Genomic DNA, 20,120 nt, shown 5'->3' with positions numbered 1-20,120 from the left:
TAATGGTCTTGTATCACAAGGCCTACTGGTTCGTGTACTAATTAAAACAGAAACAGAGAACTGCAGATCAGAAACAAAAACATGAATTACTGGGAAAACTCAGCAGGTCTGGCGGAATCTGTGGAGAGAAAGCGAAATTAACATTTTAGGTCCAGTGACTCTGCTTCAGAACAGAACCTCCTTCTGCTGAAGAAGTGAATTTTACCTCTGGCCAAGGCAAGAAAGTCTCAATGGCTTTATAGCCAGGTAAAGGCAATGGGTAAAGAAACTGATATTTCAGTATACAAGCTTTTTATTAATGTCTGCCAAGTCCCATAATATCGATATATGCCTTCCCTTCCCTCAAGATGCTTCATAAACTCAGTCCTTGTGACTTAGGTGCTGGCAAGCTGCATCTTTACCTGATTCTGCTGCTCATTACAAAAATTGGCAAATAGCTTATTACTGATCCTTTTAAATTCTTGTGTAGATATGTGATACTCAGGCACAATGGCTTTATTGTACAATTTAATGGCTCATACTGTATTTTACAAATAAACCGTTGCCATGGATATTAGAACTGAACTGTAATCTTGCTTTTTGATTTGTTGCTGTTTTTAATTGATCTTACTTAGGTCAGGGGTGTAAAGCTTTTGTTGCTCTCGAGTTAACAGCCATGGATTGTGCTGGTGTTAAGCAACTTCTTCAGTTGTGCATCTGACTGACATTTACCTCAGTGTGTGTTTTTATCTAAAATAATTTCTTGTGTTTATGTTGTTTTAAATTTGTTTTTCAAAAATTACTGTGAACAATGGGGCACAGCTCTTTTTTAAACACTTTTCCTGAATAATCTGTAAAAATTATTCCATGATAATAGAACACTGAGCATCGCATTGCTTAAACAAATGAAACATGACTAAATTTTCAGTGAGCTTGTCAGAAACAAAGTATCCATAGATTGAAAGCTACACTGAATTGCATTCATCCCCCATACCCCAGCAGTGCCCATTTATTCATTTGGAACGTTATTATATATACTACTACTGGAATTTAATGTCCCAATCCCCCAATTAAACAATTTGGAAGGCTTAAAATCAGGTGGGAAGGTAAGAGGTGGATGGCCTGCAGCCTTCCTGACTCATGCCCAATTAAGATGGTAGTAACTGCAGATGCTGGAGAATCTGAGATAACAAGGGATGGATGAGGATGAACACAGCAGGCCAAGCAGCATCAGAGGAGCAGGAAAGCTGATGTTTCAGGCTTAGACCCTTCGTCAGAAATCAACCCTGAAGAAGGGTCTAGGCCCGAAATGTCAGCCTTCCTGAACTTCTGATGCTGCTTGCGATATATGTACTGTAGGTTGAAATGCGATGCCCTTGGGGAGGGAATTCTAAGATTTTGACAGTGACAATGAAGGAATGGTGATATATTTCCACGTTAGGATGGTGAGTGGCTTGGAGGTGAACTTGCAGATGATGATGTTCCCATGAACCTGCTGTTCTTGCCCTGCTTGGTCTACTGTGTTCATCCGGCACTACACCTTGTTATCTCTTTCCCAATTAAGTCAGGAATGAGGAAGCTAGGTGCTTACACACCCGAATGTCAACTGAGGCCCCTTAGTCCTTAATTGGCCACATAAGGGCACTATCACACTACTGCTGCTATTTACGAGAGGGATGCACTTTTCCCAAATAGGTACCAATGGTTAAAAGTTACTTGGTTGAATTTTTTGTAACTATAATATTACTCTGAATTTTCATTCACAAATAATTTTACCATAGAGCTCATAACTTAAGAAGCTTAACACCATCCAGGGCAGGCAGCCTGCTTGATTGGCACCACACCATTCCCTCCACCACTTATGTTCAGTAGCAGTAGTGTGTACAATCTACAAGATGCACTGCAGAAATTCACCGAAGGATCTTAGGTAGTACCTTCCAAACTCACGACCTTGAAGGGCAAGAACAGCAGATTCATGAGAACATCATCATCTGCAAGTTCACCTCCAAGCCACTCACCATCCTAACTTGGAAATATATCACCATTCCTTCATTGTCACTGTGTCAAAATCTTAGAATTTCCTCCCTAAAGGCATTGCATTTCAACCTACAGTACATATATTGCAGCAGTTCACAAAAGCAGAGCATCACCACATTCTCAAGGGCAACTAGGATAGCCAATAATGCTTGCTACTCATGACGCCCACATCCCACAAGTGAATAAATGATGTTAAACTTTAAAGTTAATCTTGGCTGCATCAAATTTCCCGATGATACAAGGATACCATTAAAATGTTACCTGTCAAAATCAACAGTTAAACTTTGGTTAGGAGTGTAATTTAAATGACGGACATACCCTCCCAGGTAATAATGCCTGACCTTAGAACTTCTGGCTATATATCTGTAAGGGTCACATAATCCCTTATTGTGTGGTCATCTGTTCCTAGTGCTATGTCTTTTATCTTACACCACAGTAATCTGGATATTTTCCAAGAAAAACAAATGCTTTCATGCTTTCTGTTGAATGTCTTGACTACTTTAATACATGAAAATTAAAAACAGGGACTCACAAGAAGTGAGTTATGGAGAATCAACAATAAGTTGAGTAGAAACTAATTTGCCAAAGAAAGAAAATAGAGAATATAATCTTTTCATGGGTGATGACTTCAAAATAGTAGCTATTTCTCTTCATTTCAACATAAAGAACAGAAAATGTCCTTTAGTAATGTTGTGACGATGTGTATATTTGTACATTCACAAGCAAGTTATAAAGTAGTGAATTCAGTAATTATTTTATATGCTTCTCATCTAAAATGCCATGTTTTACCCTGTAGGTGATTTTTGGCTAGATATGTAAACTCTGACACAGTTAAAGCTGCTTCAAGAAATAACATAATCTACATGACAATTAATCATATAAATACATGACGAGACATTTCTTCAAATTCATGTGACCATATTAAATCTCAGTGACATCATTGAAATTAACTATTTGCTCATTTATTTGTTTGGTGAAATAGAACTCGTGTATTGCTAAAGAAAAAAACTCATGCTGCGAAAACTTTTCATCTTGCACTTATGATGACAGATACAAGAAAATCGAATTTCAAAGGGAGCAACTATGTAAACTACGAGAAATAGGGTACAGGTTCGTTGGCAAGTAAACTCTGATTGGTTCCATATTGCATAAGGAATATATTCAGAACAATTTGATTTGATTCCTGCCACCAATTGTTTAGCAGCTGCTACTTCCAAGACCACAAGAAACTACAGAAAGTTGTGAACACAACCCAGTCCATCATGCAAACAGCCTTCCATCCATTGACTCCATCTATCACCCCGCGGCCCTCCTCCCCGCCTCAGGAAAACAACCGATATAATCAAAGGTCCCTCCCACCCCGGTGAAACTCTCTTCCACCCTCTTCCATCAGGCAGAAGATATAAAGGTTTGAATACACATATGAATAGATTCAAGAACAGCTTCTTCACCGCTGTAATCAAGCTTTTGAATGGACCTTTCAAACATTAATTCTGATCTTTCTCTCCACACATTCTCTGCAGCTGTAACACTGTATTCTGCACCTCTGTTCTGCTACCCTGATGCACTTCATTTAGTACAATTTGCCTGAACACCTTGCAAAACAACACTTTTCACTGTTTCTCGGTATGTGACAATTACAAGTCAATCAATCAATCAATATTTGACCCTCTACCTCAATGCTATTTTCCAATATTATCATATCTTTTGATTTCTTTAATGTGTAGAAATGTATTCATATATGTCTTGAATACACTCAATGGCTGAACACAATGCTGCTGTCAAGCCAAAAAAAATGTTCTGTCTACCATACAAACACTGGTACATGAAATTCAATGCTAATGCGATGTCAGGTATGTTAGATGTATATCCCAAAAGCTGGTAAATTATATCAAACAGCACATCCCTTCATCTCATCATATCAGCTACAGAACTAGCCATAATCAATCAGTGTGTGCTTGTAAAATTTAAAGCATAATATTCCACAATTAGACAATGTTAACTGAACAATCACAATATGAAGAACTTCACAAACAATCAATTTAAGATTATCAGTAGGAGTAGCAATCTGGCCCATTTACGCTTTCTATAAGCTACAAATATTCATATGTAGGGTCAGACCCTCTGCCAGCAAAAGATATAATGCCTTTTCCATGAAACAAAACTTGTTCCTTTGTGTATTCCCCCAGCGCACCCTGAATAATCAGAGTCAGCTAATTTTTTTTTGAATTTAGATCAAGGTTTTGAGATAACTGATACTCGTGCATTGTCCATTGCAAGGCCTCAACTAATCAGAGTCCACTTGACAAACCTTTGCTTCATGTTTGTTTTGCAGTATAAATTATTGTTCCCTTTGAAATTTGGTATTCTTGTGTCTGTTCTGATGAGCACATCCTTTTTTCTCTAGCAAAGTTAGCTCATTGTTGCTAGTTAACAAGAAAACAAGGTATAAAAACCTTTTTTTTAATCATTTGTGGGATGTGGATGTTGCTGGCTGGCCAGCAGTTATTGCCCATTCTTAGTTGCCCTTGAGAAGGTGGTGGAGAGCTGCTTATTTGGGTCACCACAGTCCTCTTGCTGTAGCTTGATCCACACGGAGGGATTTTGACCCAGCAACAGTGAAGGAACAATGATATATTTCCAAGTCAGGATGGTGAACAGCTTGGAGGAGAACTGAAGGTGGTGATATTCCCATATATCTGCTGCCTTCTAGATGGAATTGGTCATGGGTTTGGAAGGTGCTGTCTGAGAATCTTTGGTGAATTTCTGCAATGCGTCTTATAGATTGTACACACTGCTGCTTCTGAGCATCAGTGGTAGAGGAAGTGGGTACTTGTGGACATAGTACCAATCAAGCAGGCTGCTTTATCTTGGATGGTGTCAACCTTCTTGTGTGTTGTTGGGGCTGCACTCATCCAGGCAAGTGGGAAATATTCCATCACAATCCTGACTTGTGCCTTGTAGATGGATGACAGGCTTTGAGAAGTTAGGAGGTGAGCAGCGGTATTCCCAGCTTCTGACCTGCTCTTGTAGCCACTGTGTTAATTCGATGATTCCAATTGAGTCTCCTGGGATGTTGATAGTGGGGAATTCAGTGATGGTAACGCCATTGAATGTCAAGAGACTATGATTTCTTATTGGTGATGGTCATAGCCTGGCATTTTTGTGGCACAAATGTCACTTGCTACTTGTCAGCCCAAGCCTAGATATTGTCCAGATCTTGTTGCATTTGAACACGGACAGCTTCAGTATCTGAGAAGTTAAGAAAGGTGCTGAACATTGTGCAATCATTGACAAATATCCCCACTTCTGACCTTATGATAAAGGGAAGGTCATTAACAAAGCAGCTAAAGATGGTTGGGCTGAGGACACCACCCTGAGGAACTCCTCCAGAGATGTCCCAGAGCTGAGATGATTGACCTCCAAAAGCCACAACCATCCTCCTATATGTCAGGTATGACTCCAACCATTGGGAAGCTGGCTCACTGTATTCATTGATTCCAGTTTTGCTCAGGATCCTTGATGTCACACTCGGTCGAATGCAGCCGTGATATCAAGGGCTGTCACTCTCATCTCACCTCTGGAATTCAGCTCTTTTGTCCATGTTTGAACCAAGGCTGTAATGAGGTCGGGAGTTGAGTGGTTCTGGCGGAACCCAAACTGGGCATCACTGAGCAGGTTATTGCTGAGTAGGTGCTGCCAGATGGCACTGTTCACCTTCCATCACCTTACTGATGTTGAGAATAGGCCAGTGAAGCGGTAATTAGCCGGGTTGGATTTGTCCTGATTTTTGTATCCAGGAAGAACTTGGGCAATTTTCCACATTGTTGGTTAGATGCCAGTGTTGTAACTGTACTGGAATAGCTTGGCTAGGGGAGCGACGAGTTCTGGAGCACAAGTCTTCGGTACTATAACCAGAATGTTGTCAGGACTGTTGGCCTTTGCACTATCCAGTGTCTCCAACCGTTTCTTGATATCACAGAGAGTGAATCAAATTGGCTAAATGTTGGGGAGCACTGGAGAAGGCTGAGATGGATCACCCATTCAGTACTTCTGGCTGATGATTGCTATGAATGCTTCAGCCTTATCTTTTGCACTGATGTGCTGGGCTCTACCAACATTGAGGATGGGGATATTTGTGGAGTCTCCTCTTCCAATGAGTTGTTTAATTCCATTCACGACTGGACATGGCAGGACTGCAGAGTGTAGATCTGATCTGTTGGCTGTGGGATCACTTAGTTCTGTCTATCACTTGCTGATTTCACTGCCTGGTATGCATGTGGTCCTGTTTCGTGGCTTCACAAGGTTGATAGCTCATCTTCAGCTCTGCCTGGTGCTGCTCCTGGCATGCCGTCCTGCACTCTCCATTGAACCAGGGTTGATCCCCTGCCTTAATGGTTGAGTGTGGGATATGGTGGACCATGAGATTACAGATTGTGCTGGAGTACAATCCTGTTGCTGTTGGTGTTGCACAGTGCCTCATGGATGCCCAGTCTTGAGTTGCTAGATCTATTTCAAGTCAGTCCCGTTTAGCACAGTGATAGTACCACACAATATGCTGGAAGTTATTCTCGTTGTGAAGGAGGGACTTCATCAGCACAAGGATAGTCCCTCTTACCGATACTGTCATGAACAGATGCAACTGCAGCTGACAGATTGGTAAGGGTGAGATCAAGTATGTTGTTCGCTCTTGCTGGTTCGCTCACCACCTGCTACAGACCCAGTCTAGCAGCTATGCCCTGGAGGACCTGACCAGCTCGATCAGTAGTACTGCTGCTGAGCCACTATTGGTGGTGGGCATTGAAAGCCCCCACCCAGAGTACATTTTGTGCCCTTGCCATCCGCGATGCTTCCTCTAAGTATTGTTCAACATTGAGGAATACTGATTCATCAGCCGAGAGAGAACGGTATGCGATTATCAGCAGGATGTTTCCTTGCCCATGTTTAACCTGAAGCCATGAGACTTCATGAGGTCCGGGCTCAATGTTGAGGACTCCTAGAGCAACACCCTCCTGAATGTATGCCACTGTGCAGTCACCTCTGTTCGGTGTGTCCTGCTGGTGGGACAGGACATATCCAGGGATGGTGATGGCAGTATCTGGGACATCGTCTGTAAGGTATGATTCTATGAGTATAACTATGTCAGGCTAATGCTTAATTAGTCTGAGAGACAGCTCTCCCAATTTTTCCACTATCACCCAGATGTTAGTGAGGAGGGCTTTGCAGGGTCGGCAAGGCTGTTTCTGCCGTTGTCTTTTCTGGTGCTTATGTCAATGCCGGGTTATCCGTCAGGTTTCATCTCTTTGAGACTTTGTAGCAATTGATACAACTGAATGGCTTGCTAGTCCATTTCAGAGGGCAACTGAGTCATGTGAGTCATGCCGTGACATGTAAGCCAGACCAGGTGAGGGTGGCAGATTTCCTTCCCTGAAGGACATTAGTGAACCAGCCAGGATATTCTGACAATCGTCAATGATTTCATGGTCATCAGTAGATTCTTAATCCCAGTCTTCTTTTTTAACTTCTTGAATTCAAATTCCACCATCTGCTATGGTGGGATTCGAACCCTGGTCCCCAGAGCATTAGTTGGGTTTCTGGATTAATAATCGAACAATAATACAACTAGACCATCACTTACCCTAACCTGTTTTTAACCTGTCAGTTGACAGATTAGCTTGATTGATGTTACTTTGGGTCAGAATATTGAAAGTTCAAAGCCCCTGTGTTAACACTGTGCACATTATCTCATCTGATGGAGTACAAGTACAAAGGAGTGACACACTATCAGAGGTGCTGTAATTCCTATTAGGCTTGTTCAAGGCCTCAGAGCCAATATTTTATGAACATAAAGAATTACCCTAGCCAACATTCCCTTCTCAATCATTGCCACCAAAATGAACTATTTGGTTATTCAGCTCATCACTGGGCTCTTGCACGTAATTCGTTGCCATATTTTTCAATGTATTTCAGCACTTCAAAATAGTTCACTAAATGTAGGCATTTGGAAAAGATTTTTGGGAGAAGAAATTTGGTGATAATTCCAAATTCTCTTTTTCTACCCCATGCACAAGGTACAGTTTATTTGTTTTGTCACCTGTTGCTTCAAATTAAATAAAGATTACCTTTTTTGTTGTTCCTTCTCATACCCTGTCACGAAGCATTTATAAAAGAATACTTTCAGGTTTTATGAGTATTATTCTGGAACTGGCCATTGGATCTACTAAGGATCACCTGATATTCTTGCCCTACCTCCTTGTTTATCTGCAGGCTGAACATTACATTATTCTAATGTGTTGTAATGCCACACAGTATTTACAATGCATTTATGCACCGATTTTCTAGTTGCAGTTTCATAATTGCATGTTTTGAGGAAACATTGGATTCAATGTAATCAGCAGCCTGAAGTCAAGACTGTCTTTCTGGCAGGGTAAATACAAAAACAATCCTATGCTATCTCTACAGTGCCATTTTCACGATACCAGCTTTTCAGTGCATACCAGTGAATGTTAAACTAACCAAAGTATGCCTTCTTCAAAAAATGTAGTTGCTATGTTAATTTACATAATAGTCACTGCATTCAAAAATATTTTATTATTGGCTAAATTCATCAGTCCCACAATGTATGTTGGAGAGAGTACTGCTCGTAACGTTGCACTGATTCCTCGATTCATGCCCTCTTTTAACTTTAATTTCTTGCTTGGAACGTTGATCAGTGAAGCTATCCATAAATACGAAGCACTCAGAAGTACAACTTTGCAACATGGTATAGAAGAGAGCTGTTCTTTCAATTCCATATATTCTGCATTTAAAGCGCTTTGTACTACTATTTTGTCCTCCTTGAAATGTCACAAAAGAATTGTCGCAATTGTCTCATTACTTTAGTTTTACAAATCCTATTTATTATTATCTTTCTTCAATAAACTCGGGAAAAAAAACCCATAAAAATTAATTTTTTTTCATGTTCTCTTTCTTAAAATAGAATGAGGGCCGTGAGTAAAAGCAAAGAATCTGTATTGTCTGAGGGTGAAAACCATGCTAATCCACTGCAGCCTACTGTGTGTGATATAGAAGATGATGGCCTGGATTTTGCACTGGAGGATTCAGTCCTGTTACCTATGGATCAAACTTTAGAATGCCACAGCCCGCCACCAGATTACAACACTGTTGTTCGCTACACCACACCACCAGTGTGAATGATCTGAATTTCGAGAATGCTAACACACCATAATTGTCAGTGCTTCTGAGTGAGCAATATACAACAGCACAATATTGCAAAAATTGTAAATTGATCTCTTCTATGATGCAAAGGGATATACAGAAAGCCATATTAAGATGGATGACAGATCTGCCACCAGCACGTATATTAAAACTCCACTATTCATTCTCTACAAAATAAGAATGTAGATAACGATTTTATTTTTATAAAGTCCCCATGTCTGTGGAAAACACTATGCAATCATTATTACTGTAAGGCTAAGTGGTGGTGAGTACAGATAGGGATTTCACAGCTGTGGTGTGTACTCTGACTCAAATTGTATCAGTGAAATATATGTCCAAAGTATCCCAGTCAATCATGGGTACGTCATGAAAAAAAGGTATATAAAACATTTTGGTCAACTAATTTGTTAATTGACTGTTCTGAAAAAGGTTCGGTGCCTGAAATGTAAACCTGTCTGTTTTGTCCACAAACGCTGACTGACTTGTTCTTGTTTACAGTGTTTTCTATTTTTATTTTACCATCTGCAGTATTTTTACTTAAATGTTTTGATTCGTTTTCTCAAAGGAAGATGCTGTTACATATTGTCCAATGTTTGGCTTTGACATACTTCGGCCAGTAGGAAATCCAGTGTTGCTATTCTGTGATATTCACCACCAGAAATCAAGGTGACCTATTTTTGTTCAAACCTCCAAACTGATTGAAGAGATGGTGAAATTATGTGACTATAATGATGTCTAACAGATTTAACAGTATAAACTCCCCGAGAAACATTTGGGAGTTCAATTGTCAGGACTTGCAGGTTATTGCCAGGTGAATTTCAGCTGGACCCCACCAGGCGAAAGTTTCTCACAGAAATGAACAAGTACATAGAACATAGAACATAGAACAGTACAGCACAGAACAGGCCCTTCAGCCCACAATGTTGTGCCGACCATTGATCCTCATGTATGCACCCTCAAATTTCTGTGACCATATACATGTCCAGCAGTCTCTTAAATGACCCCAATGACCTTACTTCCACAACTGCTGCTGGCAACGCATTCCATGCTCTCACAACTCTCTGCGTAAAGAACCTGCCTCTGACATCCCCTCTATACTTTCCACCAGCCAGCTTAAAACTATGACCCCTCGTGCTAGCCATTTCTGCCCTGGGAAATAGTCTCTGGCTATCAACTCTATCTATGCCTCTCATTATCTTGTATACCTCAATTAGGTCCCCTCTCCTCCTCCTTTTCTCCAATGAAAAGAGACCGAGCTCAGTCAACCTCTCTTCATAAGATAAGCCCTCCAGTCCAGGCAGCATCCTGGTAAACCTCCTCTGAACCCTCTCCAAAGCATCCACATCTTTGCTATAATAGGGCAACCAGAACTGGACGCAGTATTCCAAGTGCGGTCTAACCAAAGTTTTATAGAGCTGCAACAAGATCTCACGACTCTTAAACTCAATCTCCCTGTTAATGAAAGCCAAAACACCATATGCTTTCTTAACAACCCTGTCCACTTGGGTGGCCATTTTAAGGGATCTATGTATCTGCACACCAAGATCCCTCTGTTCCTCCACGCTGCCAAGAATCCTATCCTTAATCCTGTACTCAGCTTTCAAATTCGACCTTCCAAAATGCATCACCTCGCATTTATCCAGGTTGAACTCCATCTGCCACCTCTCAGCCCATCTCTGCATCCTGTCAATGTCCCGCTGCAGCCTACAACAGCCCTCTACACTGTCAATGACACCTCCGACCTTTGTGTCGTCTGCAAACTTGCTGACCCATCCTTCAATTCCCTCGTCCAAGTCATTAATAAAAATTACAAACAGTAGAGGCCCAAGGACAGAGCCCTGTGGAACTCCACTCACCACTGACTTCCAGGCAGAATATTTTCCTTCTACTACCACTCGCTGTCTTCTGTTGGCCAGCCAATTCTGTATCCAAGCAGCTAAGTTCCCCTGTATCCCATTCCTCCTGACCTTCTGAATGAGTCTACCATGGAGAACCTTATCAAATGCCTTACTGAAGTCCATATACACCACATCCACAGCTCGACCCTCATCAACTTTTCTAGTCACATGTCATAGATAAGTGATAGCAAGCTGTACACAATCTGAGAAAGAGGTTCTGATTTCTGGATCAGGGTTGCGCCAGGGTGGGGGAAAGAAATGGCAAATAGAGAAACAATGAACTGGCTTGCCACCAACCCTGTCAGAACTCAACTCTGTAACACTGTGGATAGATGAGCTGAAAATATCATTAAACCTCTTTAGGCATAACAAAATTTGAACAGTTTCAGCAGGTAATTAAAAATTGATTATGTCTAACTGAAAGCAACAGAAACTAAAGCTATACAAATTATAGGATTATTTCAATGTGAGAATGTCTTCACTATTATGCATCCACATTCTGACGTCTTTTTCTAACTGGAATGGAATTCAAAAAACTTTTGTTCTAATGTCTTGGAATTTCACACCAGGATTATTAACCTGACATCAGGTGATTAGCCAAAGTATTAAAATGAACGCCCAAACACCCACACCCTCGCCCACACAGTATGAAACACATACAGCATTGACATCATGCCCTCAATAATAACTGACTTGTTCAAATATTACAAAGATGAAAATAAGTTTTGAACAATAATTACATTGATATCCCAACTCCACACCCCCACATACTATGCCTTCTCATTTGACAAGGCACATAATATTTACATTATTGAGAAAATGAGCCATACATTTTAAGAAGCAGAAAAGTCTGTACTCTCAAGGTAAGATTGAATGTGTTCAATCTCCAGAAACAATGTCTTCTTAATAGTCTGAAAATATAGTTTTGAAATATAATGGCTAATGTTCAGTAATAACACAACAACTTTAGAATAGCAGGAATGAGACTGAACAGCAAAATAAAATCCCATTTACTCTGGAAAATCAAGCTATCTTGTGAGGTTAATCAAAAACTGAGATTCTGCACTCCCACCCACTCCCTTGTACTTTAACTTAAATGCCAAAGCACATGATTTCCACAAACAGATACAAAACATTTTTCATAAAAATAGAAAAATGTTATCTGGCCTTTCATTTTGGGGCATTGGTGGAGACTGGGACGAACAGCACAAGTGCTTAAATGAAAATTATTCCATTACATTACCTTTCACAGAATGTTTTTGAATCCACACATGGTATATCCTGCTGATGTGTTTTATCAATCAGCTAATATTCTACAATTTCCAGTATTTGTTTCAAAGTAAACATATTAATTAAATTGATTAAATCAGTTTAATTGCAATGCTGAATTTAGTAAGACTGTAAAGTAACATATCAAAAGCGCAGTTGTTAAAGTAAGAATTAATTTCAACTTCTTTCCTGACTGTGTGGGTTTCTTCTGACTGTTCTAGTTTTATCCCACTGTCCAAAGATGTGCAGGTTAGATGGTCTCGTCAGGATAGATGGGGTTACAGGATGCAGAGGGGTATTGGGTCTGGTTGGGATGCTCTTCAGAAGATTGATGCAAACTGGATGGGCTGAATGGCCTCCTTCCACACTGTACGAATTCTATGGTTCTCTGTTTTGTAGAACTGAATTTATATATTTTATAAAACAATCAGACTTATTGGTCGACAATCAGAATTTTCACAAAAAATGTTCCAGAATGTCTAAGAAGAACTGTTATGGCTATTAATCACTGTCTGCCTTTATATGAATCATCATAATTAGAGTGATAAACATCTCAGGTCATCTCATATTGCTGTATCTATTTACTCTACATCTTGCACAGGCATTTGCTGTGCAATTAACAGTCCAAACCAGTACAAGTATATTAAGAGTTGTCCCTGGATGACAAATAGTTAACATCTTCGCTTTTAGTAAATTGAAAAAGAAATGTTGCAGTTTAAAGTGGGGAATACTTTGCATACTGTGAACTTACAATTCTTTAAAAAACTCTGGAGATGGGCTTCTTTTGTTTCCGTGAGGAAACAATAACAAGAAAACAGTTATTAATCACTGCAATTCCCAGAGAGCTGTCAATCCCTTAAAACGTTTTATGAACAATTTGAATAGATCAATATCATCTACTGTGAATGTTACAAGTGTAATTAGATTCATAGTGCTATTGAGTTATGTTGCATAATGTATAGTAAGAAATCCAGTCATTCTATATTGCAATATATGGATTAAAGGCATCTGATATCCCATCACCTCATCTATTTTCTAGTTTCCTACTATCTTCATCACCTATTCATATTGTTCCTTCTTCACACCATGGCCGACTTGATGAATGGAATAGAGAAATCTGCTTTACTGTAGATTCAGAATGAAGAACCTTACCTTGAAATTATATTGCAAAAAAAATTACATTAAGAAAAATAGAATAATATAAGAACAATGTAGACCATTCAAAACCTCTAACCTATCTGCCATTGACTGATATGTACCTCAACTCCATTTATGGAGCTTTCTTCCATAATATCATAACGTTCCACCATTTCAAATCAATAGATCAATGACACTGCTGAAATATTGGACAGAGGAGCATTAGACAAATATATTAAGCATTACTGCACTATTAACACATAACGTACTTCCAAGACTGTGATATGTTTTATTAAAGCAGAATATCAAAAAATTGTCATGTAGAGGTGATACATCGCATGGTGAAATAATCATGCATGGGCTCCAGATGGAGTCAGCTCAATGAATTAACTGTCCTTTTTTGATGCAGGCTAACATTTTCTCTTAACTTCCTACTCAGAATTTTTATTTTAGAGCTAAAGCTGTAGACAATGTAATAAAAAGAAAGCTTTGATGTCTTTGAATTAGCTTCAGGCAAGAAGTTAAACTTGTAAACCAAATAACGTTTATTAACACTCAAGTATCGTCATAAATGTGGGATTCAATTACTGACAGCTGTTGATTATCCTACGTGTTCAGTTGCACTTATTTGTAGCTTGTAGTTTTACATACAATTAACTGGAAAATGTTCATTTCGCATTAGGTAACAGGCAGTAATATTTGAAATAACTAGTAACATTTAGAGGGCACATATACTTTTGAAATGTGGTAATTTCATTGTCTCTCTGAAGCAGCTAATATTAATGAACATTATTTTGCACATGCAAAGCACCAAATGGCAACTTACAAGTTTTATTGCTTCTTTAAATTACTCAATCCTTTTTTCCTCCTGTAATGCCTCCTTTGCGTTATATTTCTATATCTGTGCAGCTTTTCTGCAGAATGTAATGTCTAGTTTCAATACCATGGTGGTGAAGTTGCATGATTAGCTTACTGTCACAGATAGTTTGAATATTCAACAATTTCCAGTGTTCTAAAATTAAAATAAATATGATTCTCACAGATTTAGAAGGAAAGGTCTTAGGTGCTCAAAGTTTGACATGGTATTCTCTTAAGCCATTTTCAATGCATTAGTCCTGAAGAGACTTCACTTAAGCTCTAGCTCATGCCAGTATAAGTGTGTACATGTTTCATCAACACAAGTGGGGTAATATTACAGCACACTTAAAGAATTAGACCACCTTGGTTGTTAACATCAGAATGAGAGGTTGTTTCTCCCTTTCAATGTTTTTTCACAAATTTCTTTAGTTAAATAGCTTTAAATTGTCAGAGAAAGTTAATATTAAATAACAAATTAGAAACACCATATAACAAATTTATAGAAAACTAATGTAGTCCTTGAATAGTGCTGAAGATTTTCCCTTCATACATAACTTACTAACATGTTTTGTGTATGGAACATAGCTTTTCACAGAGAACTAGAACTCTATTCTAAAGTTTGATTAGTGCTTTAAGCTATCAAACCCATTGCTCAAGCTTCTTTTTGACATTCTAGTTTATCTTTATTTGTGAACTGAAATATGATGCAGAGCTAAAGATTTGCTTCTGATTCCTACTGTAATGCTTGCAGGACAGGCTAATCCTTTGCATTAAAGTTGATCTCTATTCATATAAAGGCAACTTTTTTTCTCAAAGATCCACTTGTTTTAAAGTGCTCGTGCAGCTCATTTTACTTTATTTCTTAAAGAACAGCAGAGAACTGCCATTTAGTCTGTGGGAAAGCGATAAGGAATGTCAATGTATTATCTGTTTAAGAATGTATGCACTGGAAAACCTTTTGTATTTCATATAGCCTAAGTTCTACTGGAGCTATTAACAAACAAATAAAGTTTACATATATTTATAGCATCGTTAGTTCTGTATGCCTTTTTTAAATTTTATTATTGCATGTTACATCCTTTATCTTTGTAGAGAAATATATCTCTGAACTCTCTTTAGCTAATCCTTGAAAGCTTGTACTAATTCTTATACTGATTTGCCTTCAAGTAACTATTTTCAACACTTTTGTCCAGTCACACCTCAGCTTGGTAAAACAGTTCTTCTCACAAATTTAAATGACGGCTTTATCTTTATCTTTTTATTTAACCATTCTAAAGCTAACCAAATTATGGCCACTATTACCACAATGCTTTCCCATGGATACTGCTTTCATCTCCTCAGAATGATTATTCATTACTCAGACATGAGTTTTATTTTGTTCCACTTGGCTTCAAGTTGATCAGCATTATTACAATTGACCAAGCCTCCCAACATAACCCAAGTTAAGAGGCTGGTGAGAAGGTTTATTCTCGAATTGCGTTGCTGTCATCCACTGTCATGTAGTCAGCAGAGTGCAACATTAATGAAGCTAAGGGAAAAAGCCCACGGCAGAAGATACATTTCACACTATGAATCAAAACCAGTTCATATACTAAAATGTCATTCCCAGTTGTAATTTATTATCATTTTTAAAAGCAGACTTAGTAACAACTGTAATATGCAAATGACACTAAAAATCTTTGCTATGAGGCAGGACAGGGCAGGGAGAGGAATAGGTATAGCTTCAATAACTCAATTTTTGAAAGTGGAAGGTGAAGCAAGCCTCTTCCCACTCCCAAAGCAACAGACAACTAAGATAGTCAACAACTTGTACAAAGGCCATTCAGCAAAATGTTGACAACCTTGTTAACTAGCAAAATACTATATAATATCAACTGAGCGCATACAAATGATGTGCAGGCTAGGTGGATTGACCGTGCTAAAATTGCCCGTAGTATTCAGGGGCGTGTAGGTTATAGGGGGATGGGTCTGGGTGGGATGCTTCAAGGGGCATTGTGGACTTGTTGGGCTGAAGTTACTGTTTCCACACTGTAGGGAATCCAATCTCTAATCTAATCTAAATCTGTATTAGCCAACAGAAGAGTTGGAGACAAAGGGAAAGACATTCTGCATCAGCAGAAAGCCAGTAGGTCCTCCAGACATACAAGTAGTGGTGGAGATCAATATCAAGACAGTAACTCCATGAGCATGAATGCAGTGCAAGAAGAAATTTAATGACTGAGCATGTCGCTAGGGTTAAAACTTCAAAGTGGCATTTTGTCACAACCAAGTGAAGAGAAATGGAATGGCTCACTTATGTCTCTTTTCATTTGATTGTAGCAGGTATGTTTAAAGTTTGAAAGATGGGTTTGCTGTTCAAGTCTTAACTGTTTAGCTGCTTGAGGTTTTCGCAAATTAAGATGTCAAGTTATAGTTCTGAGATCTGAGTAAAGGCATTAAATTGTTAATATAGGTTCTGAAACATATTACACAATTACAGACTGAAAGTAGTTGCACATATATTTGATCAAAATGTGTAATGAAAATAAAATAATCAGTTCGCAATTAATCCTGTTTGCACGATACTTCACAGACCAATCCAATATTTCTAACTTTAACTGGAATTGATTTCATTTCACCTCCAGCAGGGCATTTTATCTAATATGGCAATGTCTATATTATCCACCATTATATAGGAAATGAGGCATGAATATCACAGAATTAAAGAATCCAACAGACAATGAAATATTACATTCACTGGCACAACATGGGACTAAAATTAAACTAATAGATTGCAACCGTGAGGCTGTATCCAATTGTGTGCTATGTTTCAAAAGATCCCAAAGTAAGATAGAGTATAAGATCTTTATACCTTTGGACCAAATGCTATGACATAGCAATAATATTGTTATCACTGGACTTTAGATGAGGTTTTCCAATCCATTACTATTCCAACTGGGATGCACCAAACTGTTAAGCTCCTAAGTAACAGGGAATAAATTGGCTCCATTTTTTATTCACCCATCCTTTCAGTTGGTTGCAACAAAATTAATTTTAAAATTATTCTTTACTCATGGCTACCTTTCTCCCAGATGTATCCGAACTTATGGTTTAAAAGGAGAAAATTTAACCAGAATACTTGAATTAATAAACAGTAATGTTATTAATTCCCAAACAGGAGAAGAACACACATACACAGAGAGTAGACATAACAGGTGATCCAAGAAGATAGAAATAAACAGGCATACGGATCATATAAATATCAGTGTCCTTTCTCAAGCCAAAATCTTCACCATCAGTGTTGTTAGCAATCAGCTGACCTGGTGGGGGCCACATCATTTACACTTTTGAATTACAAAACAAGCTGTAGTGCAAAGAAACTAAAGAGTCCTAGTCCAGAATGCTCTTGAGGTAAACTTACAGATTGGGTCAGTAGTTAGGAAGGAAAATGCAACTTTGGCATTTATTTTGAGAAGATTTGAATACAAGAACAGGGGTGTATTTCTATAAGGCTCTAGTCAGGCCACATTTGCAGCATTGTGCGCAATTTTGGGCCCCATGTCCCAAGAAAGATGCACTGGCCCTGGAGTGGGTTTAGAGGGAGTTCACAAGAATGGTCCCAGGAATGAGAAACTTAACATATGAGGAACATTTTGAGGACTCTGGGTCTATACACAATGGAGTTTAGAAGGATGAGAGGGGATCTAATTGAAACTTACAGAATATTGAATAGCCTGGACAGTGAGTATGTTAGGAAGATGTTACCAGAGGTAGGAGAAACTAGGACTCGATGGCACAGTAAAGGGAAGACCTGTCCGAACAGAGACAAGGAGAAACGTCTTCAGCCAGAGAGTGGTGAATCTTTGGAACTCACTGTCACAGAAGGCTGTGGAGGCCAGGTCATTGAGTATATTTAAGACAGAGATAGATAAGTTCTTGACTGTCAAGGGGATCAAGGGTTACAGGGGAGAAAGTGGGAGAATTGGGTTGAGAAACTTAAGAGCCATGATCGAATGGCAGAGCAGAATTGATGAGCTGAATAGCCCAATATCTGCTCCTCTCTGTTTTAGTCTTATGGTCTAAGCTCTCTACTCTGAGTGCATCATGTCAAACAATTAGCAGGAGGGCAGGCAAACACTTCAAGGTTTTCCTCAAAGTCTCCGTAATAAACTGCAGCATCCTTACCAAACCATGGGAATTTCTTGCCTTAAACCATGCAGACTGGAGAAGGAGGATCCATGAATGTGGGAATCTCCAACAAGTCCAGGTGCAGGTCGATGGCAAACAGCAGAATGCATTTGCAAAAACACACCTACCCACCTGCGTCTTCAAACACCTCTCTCAGCAGTGTATGCAGATCCAGCTTCGGACTATTGTTACCTCAGAGCCAACAACTCTACAGATCGAGGTCACCTTCAGACTAGTGGAACTACCTGCAAAGGTGAGACACAACACACAACACAGCAGGCAAAGCTCAACGCTTGGATGTTAAACTGAAGTTACCTTCCGGGCAAGAGAGTTTCTTGACGCGCCTTTTCTATTCTTGGCTGTAAAGATAGTTGTTAGTAATGGCTTCCAAGCTGCAAAGTCAGGGTCGCAAATAAATTATCATGGTCATTCCATCAAGCAGTTGGGATTTTCCCAATCATTTGTTCCTGAATAAGGCAATTTTGCATTTTACATGATGAAGTCAGTGGAGATTTATTTTCACTGTCTCACAAGCATTTAGTCAAGGTAAGAAAAATGTCATTGTTCTTGAAGTAATTCTTGAAATTAACAAGTGTCAAAAACACTGGGGGTTGTCTAGGTATGTCCCTTTCCAATACACTTTGGACTTTCAGAGATTTTACAAGTTTATATGTGCAAAAGATCTGGTGGCCACCCTAGGGTCCACAGTTCTGAGGAAGGGTCACTGGGCCCAAAACGTCAACACTGTTTTCTCCTCCACAGATGCTGCCAGACCTGCTGAGCTTTTCCAGCAATTTTGTTTTTGTTAGTGATAATTGGAACTGCAGATGCTGGAGAATCTAAGATAATAAAATGTGAGGCTGGATGAACACAGCAGGCCCAGCAGCATCTCAGGAGTACAAAAGCTGACGTTTCAGGCCTAGACCCTTCATCAGAGAGGGGCATGGGGTGAGGGTTCTGGAATAAATAGGGAGAGAGGGGGAGGCGGACCGAAAATGGAGAGAAAAGAAGGTAGGTGGAGAGGAGAGTATAGGTGGGGAGGTAGGGAGGGGATAGGTCAGTCCAGGGAAGACGGACAGGTCAAGGAGGTGGGATGAGGTTAGTAGGTAGGAGATGGAGGTGCGGCTTGGGGTGGGAGGAAGGGATGGGTGAGAGAAAGAACAGGTTAGGGAGGCAGAGACAGTTTGGACTGGTTTTGGGATGCAGTGGGTGGAGGGGAAGAGTTGGGCTGGTTGTGTGGTGCAGTGGAGGGAGGGGACGAACTGGGCTGGTTTTGGGATGCAGTGGGGGAAGGGGAGATTTTGAAGCTGGTGAAGTCCACATTGATACCATTGGGCTGCAGGGTTCCCAAGCTGAATATGAGTTGCTGTTCCTGCAACCTTCAGGTGGCATCATTGTGGCGCTGCAGGAGGCCCATGATGGACATGTCATCTAAAGAATGGGAGGGGAGTGGAAATGGTTTGCGACTGGGAGGTGCAGTTGTTTATTGCGAACCGAGCGGAGGTGTTCTGCAAAGCGGTCTCCAAGCCTCCGCTTGGTTTCCCCAATGTAGAGGAA

The 20,120-nt window shown here is 39.7% G+C and overlaps 1 protein-coding gene across 1 annotated transcript in view; it reads left to right on the top strand.

Moving 5' to 3' along the window:
- kdrl (kinase insert domain receptor like) overlaps window positions 1-15,423 on the top strand; it is a 197,265-nt gene extending 181,842 nt beyond the window's left edge. The window contains exon 30 of the mRNA XM_048544908.2: window positions 8,996-15,423. Within this exon, the coding sequence (XP_048400865.1) occupies window positions 8,996-9,209 (214 nt within the window). The 3' untranslated portion in view covers window positions 9,210-15,423. The remainder of the gene's footprint in view (window positions 1-8,995) is intronic.
- Window positions 15,424-20,120: the final 4,697 nt, after the last annotated feature.

This window comes from Stegostoma tigrinum, chromosome 15, assembly GCF_030684315.1.
Source record: "Stegostoma tigrinum isolate sSteTig4 chromosome 15, sSteTig4.hap1, whole genome shotgun sequence".
NCBI classification, from domain to species: domain Eukaryota; kingdom Metazoa; phylum Chordata; class Chondrichthyes; order Orectolobiformes; family Stegostomatidae; genus Stegostoma; species Stegostoma tigrinum.
Note: the sequence above shows the minus strand (reverse complement) of the source record. Positions and strands in the feature narration are given on the sequence as shown.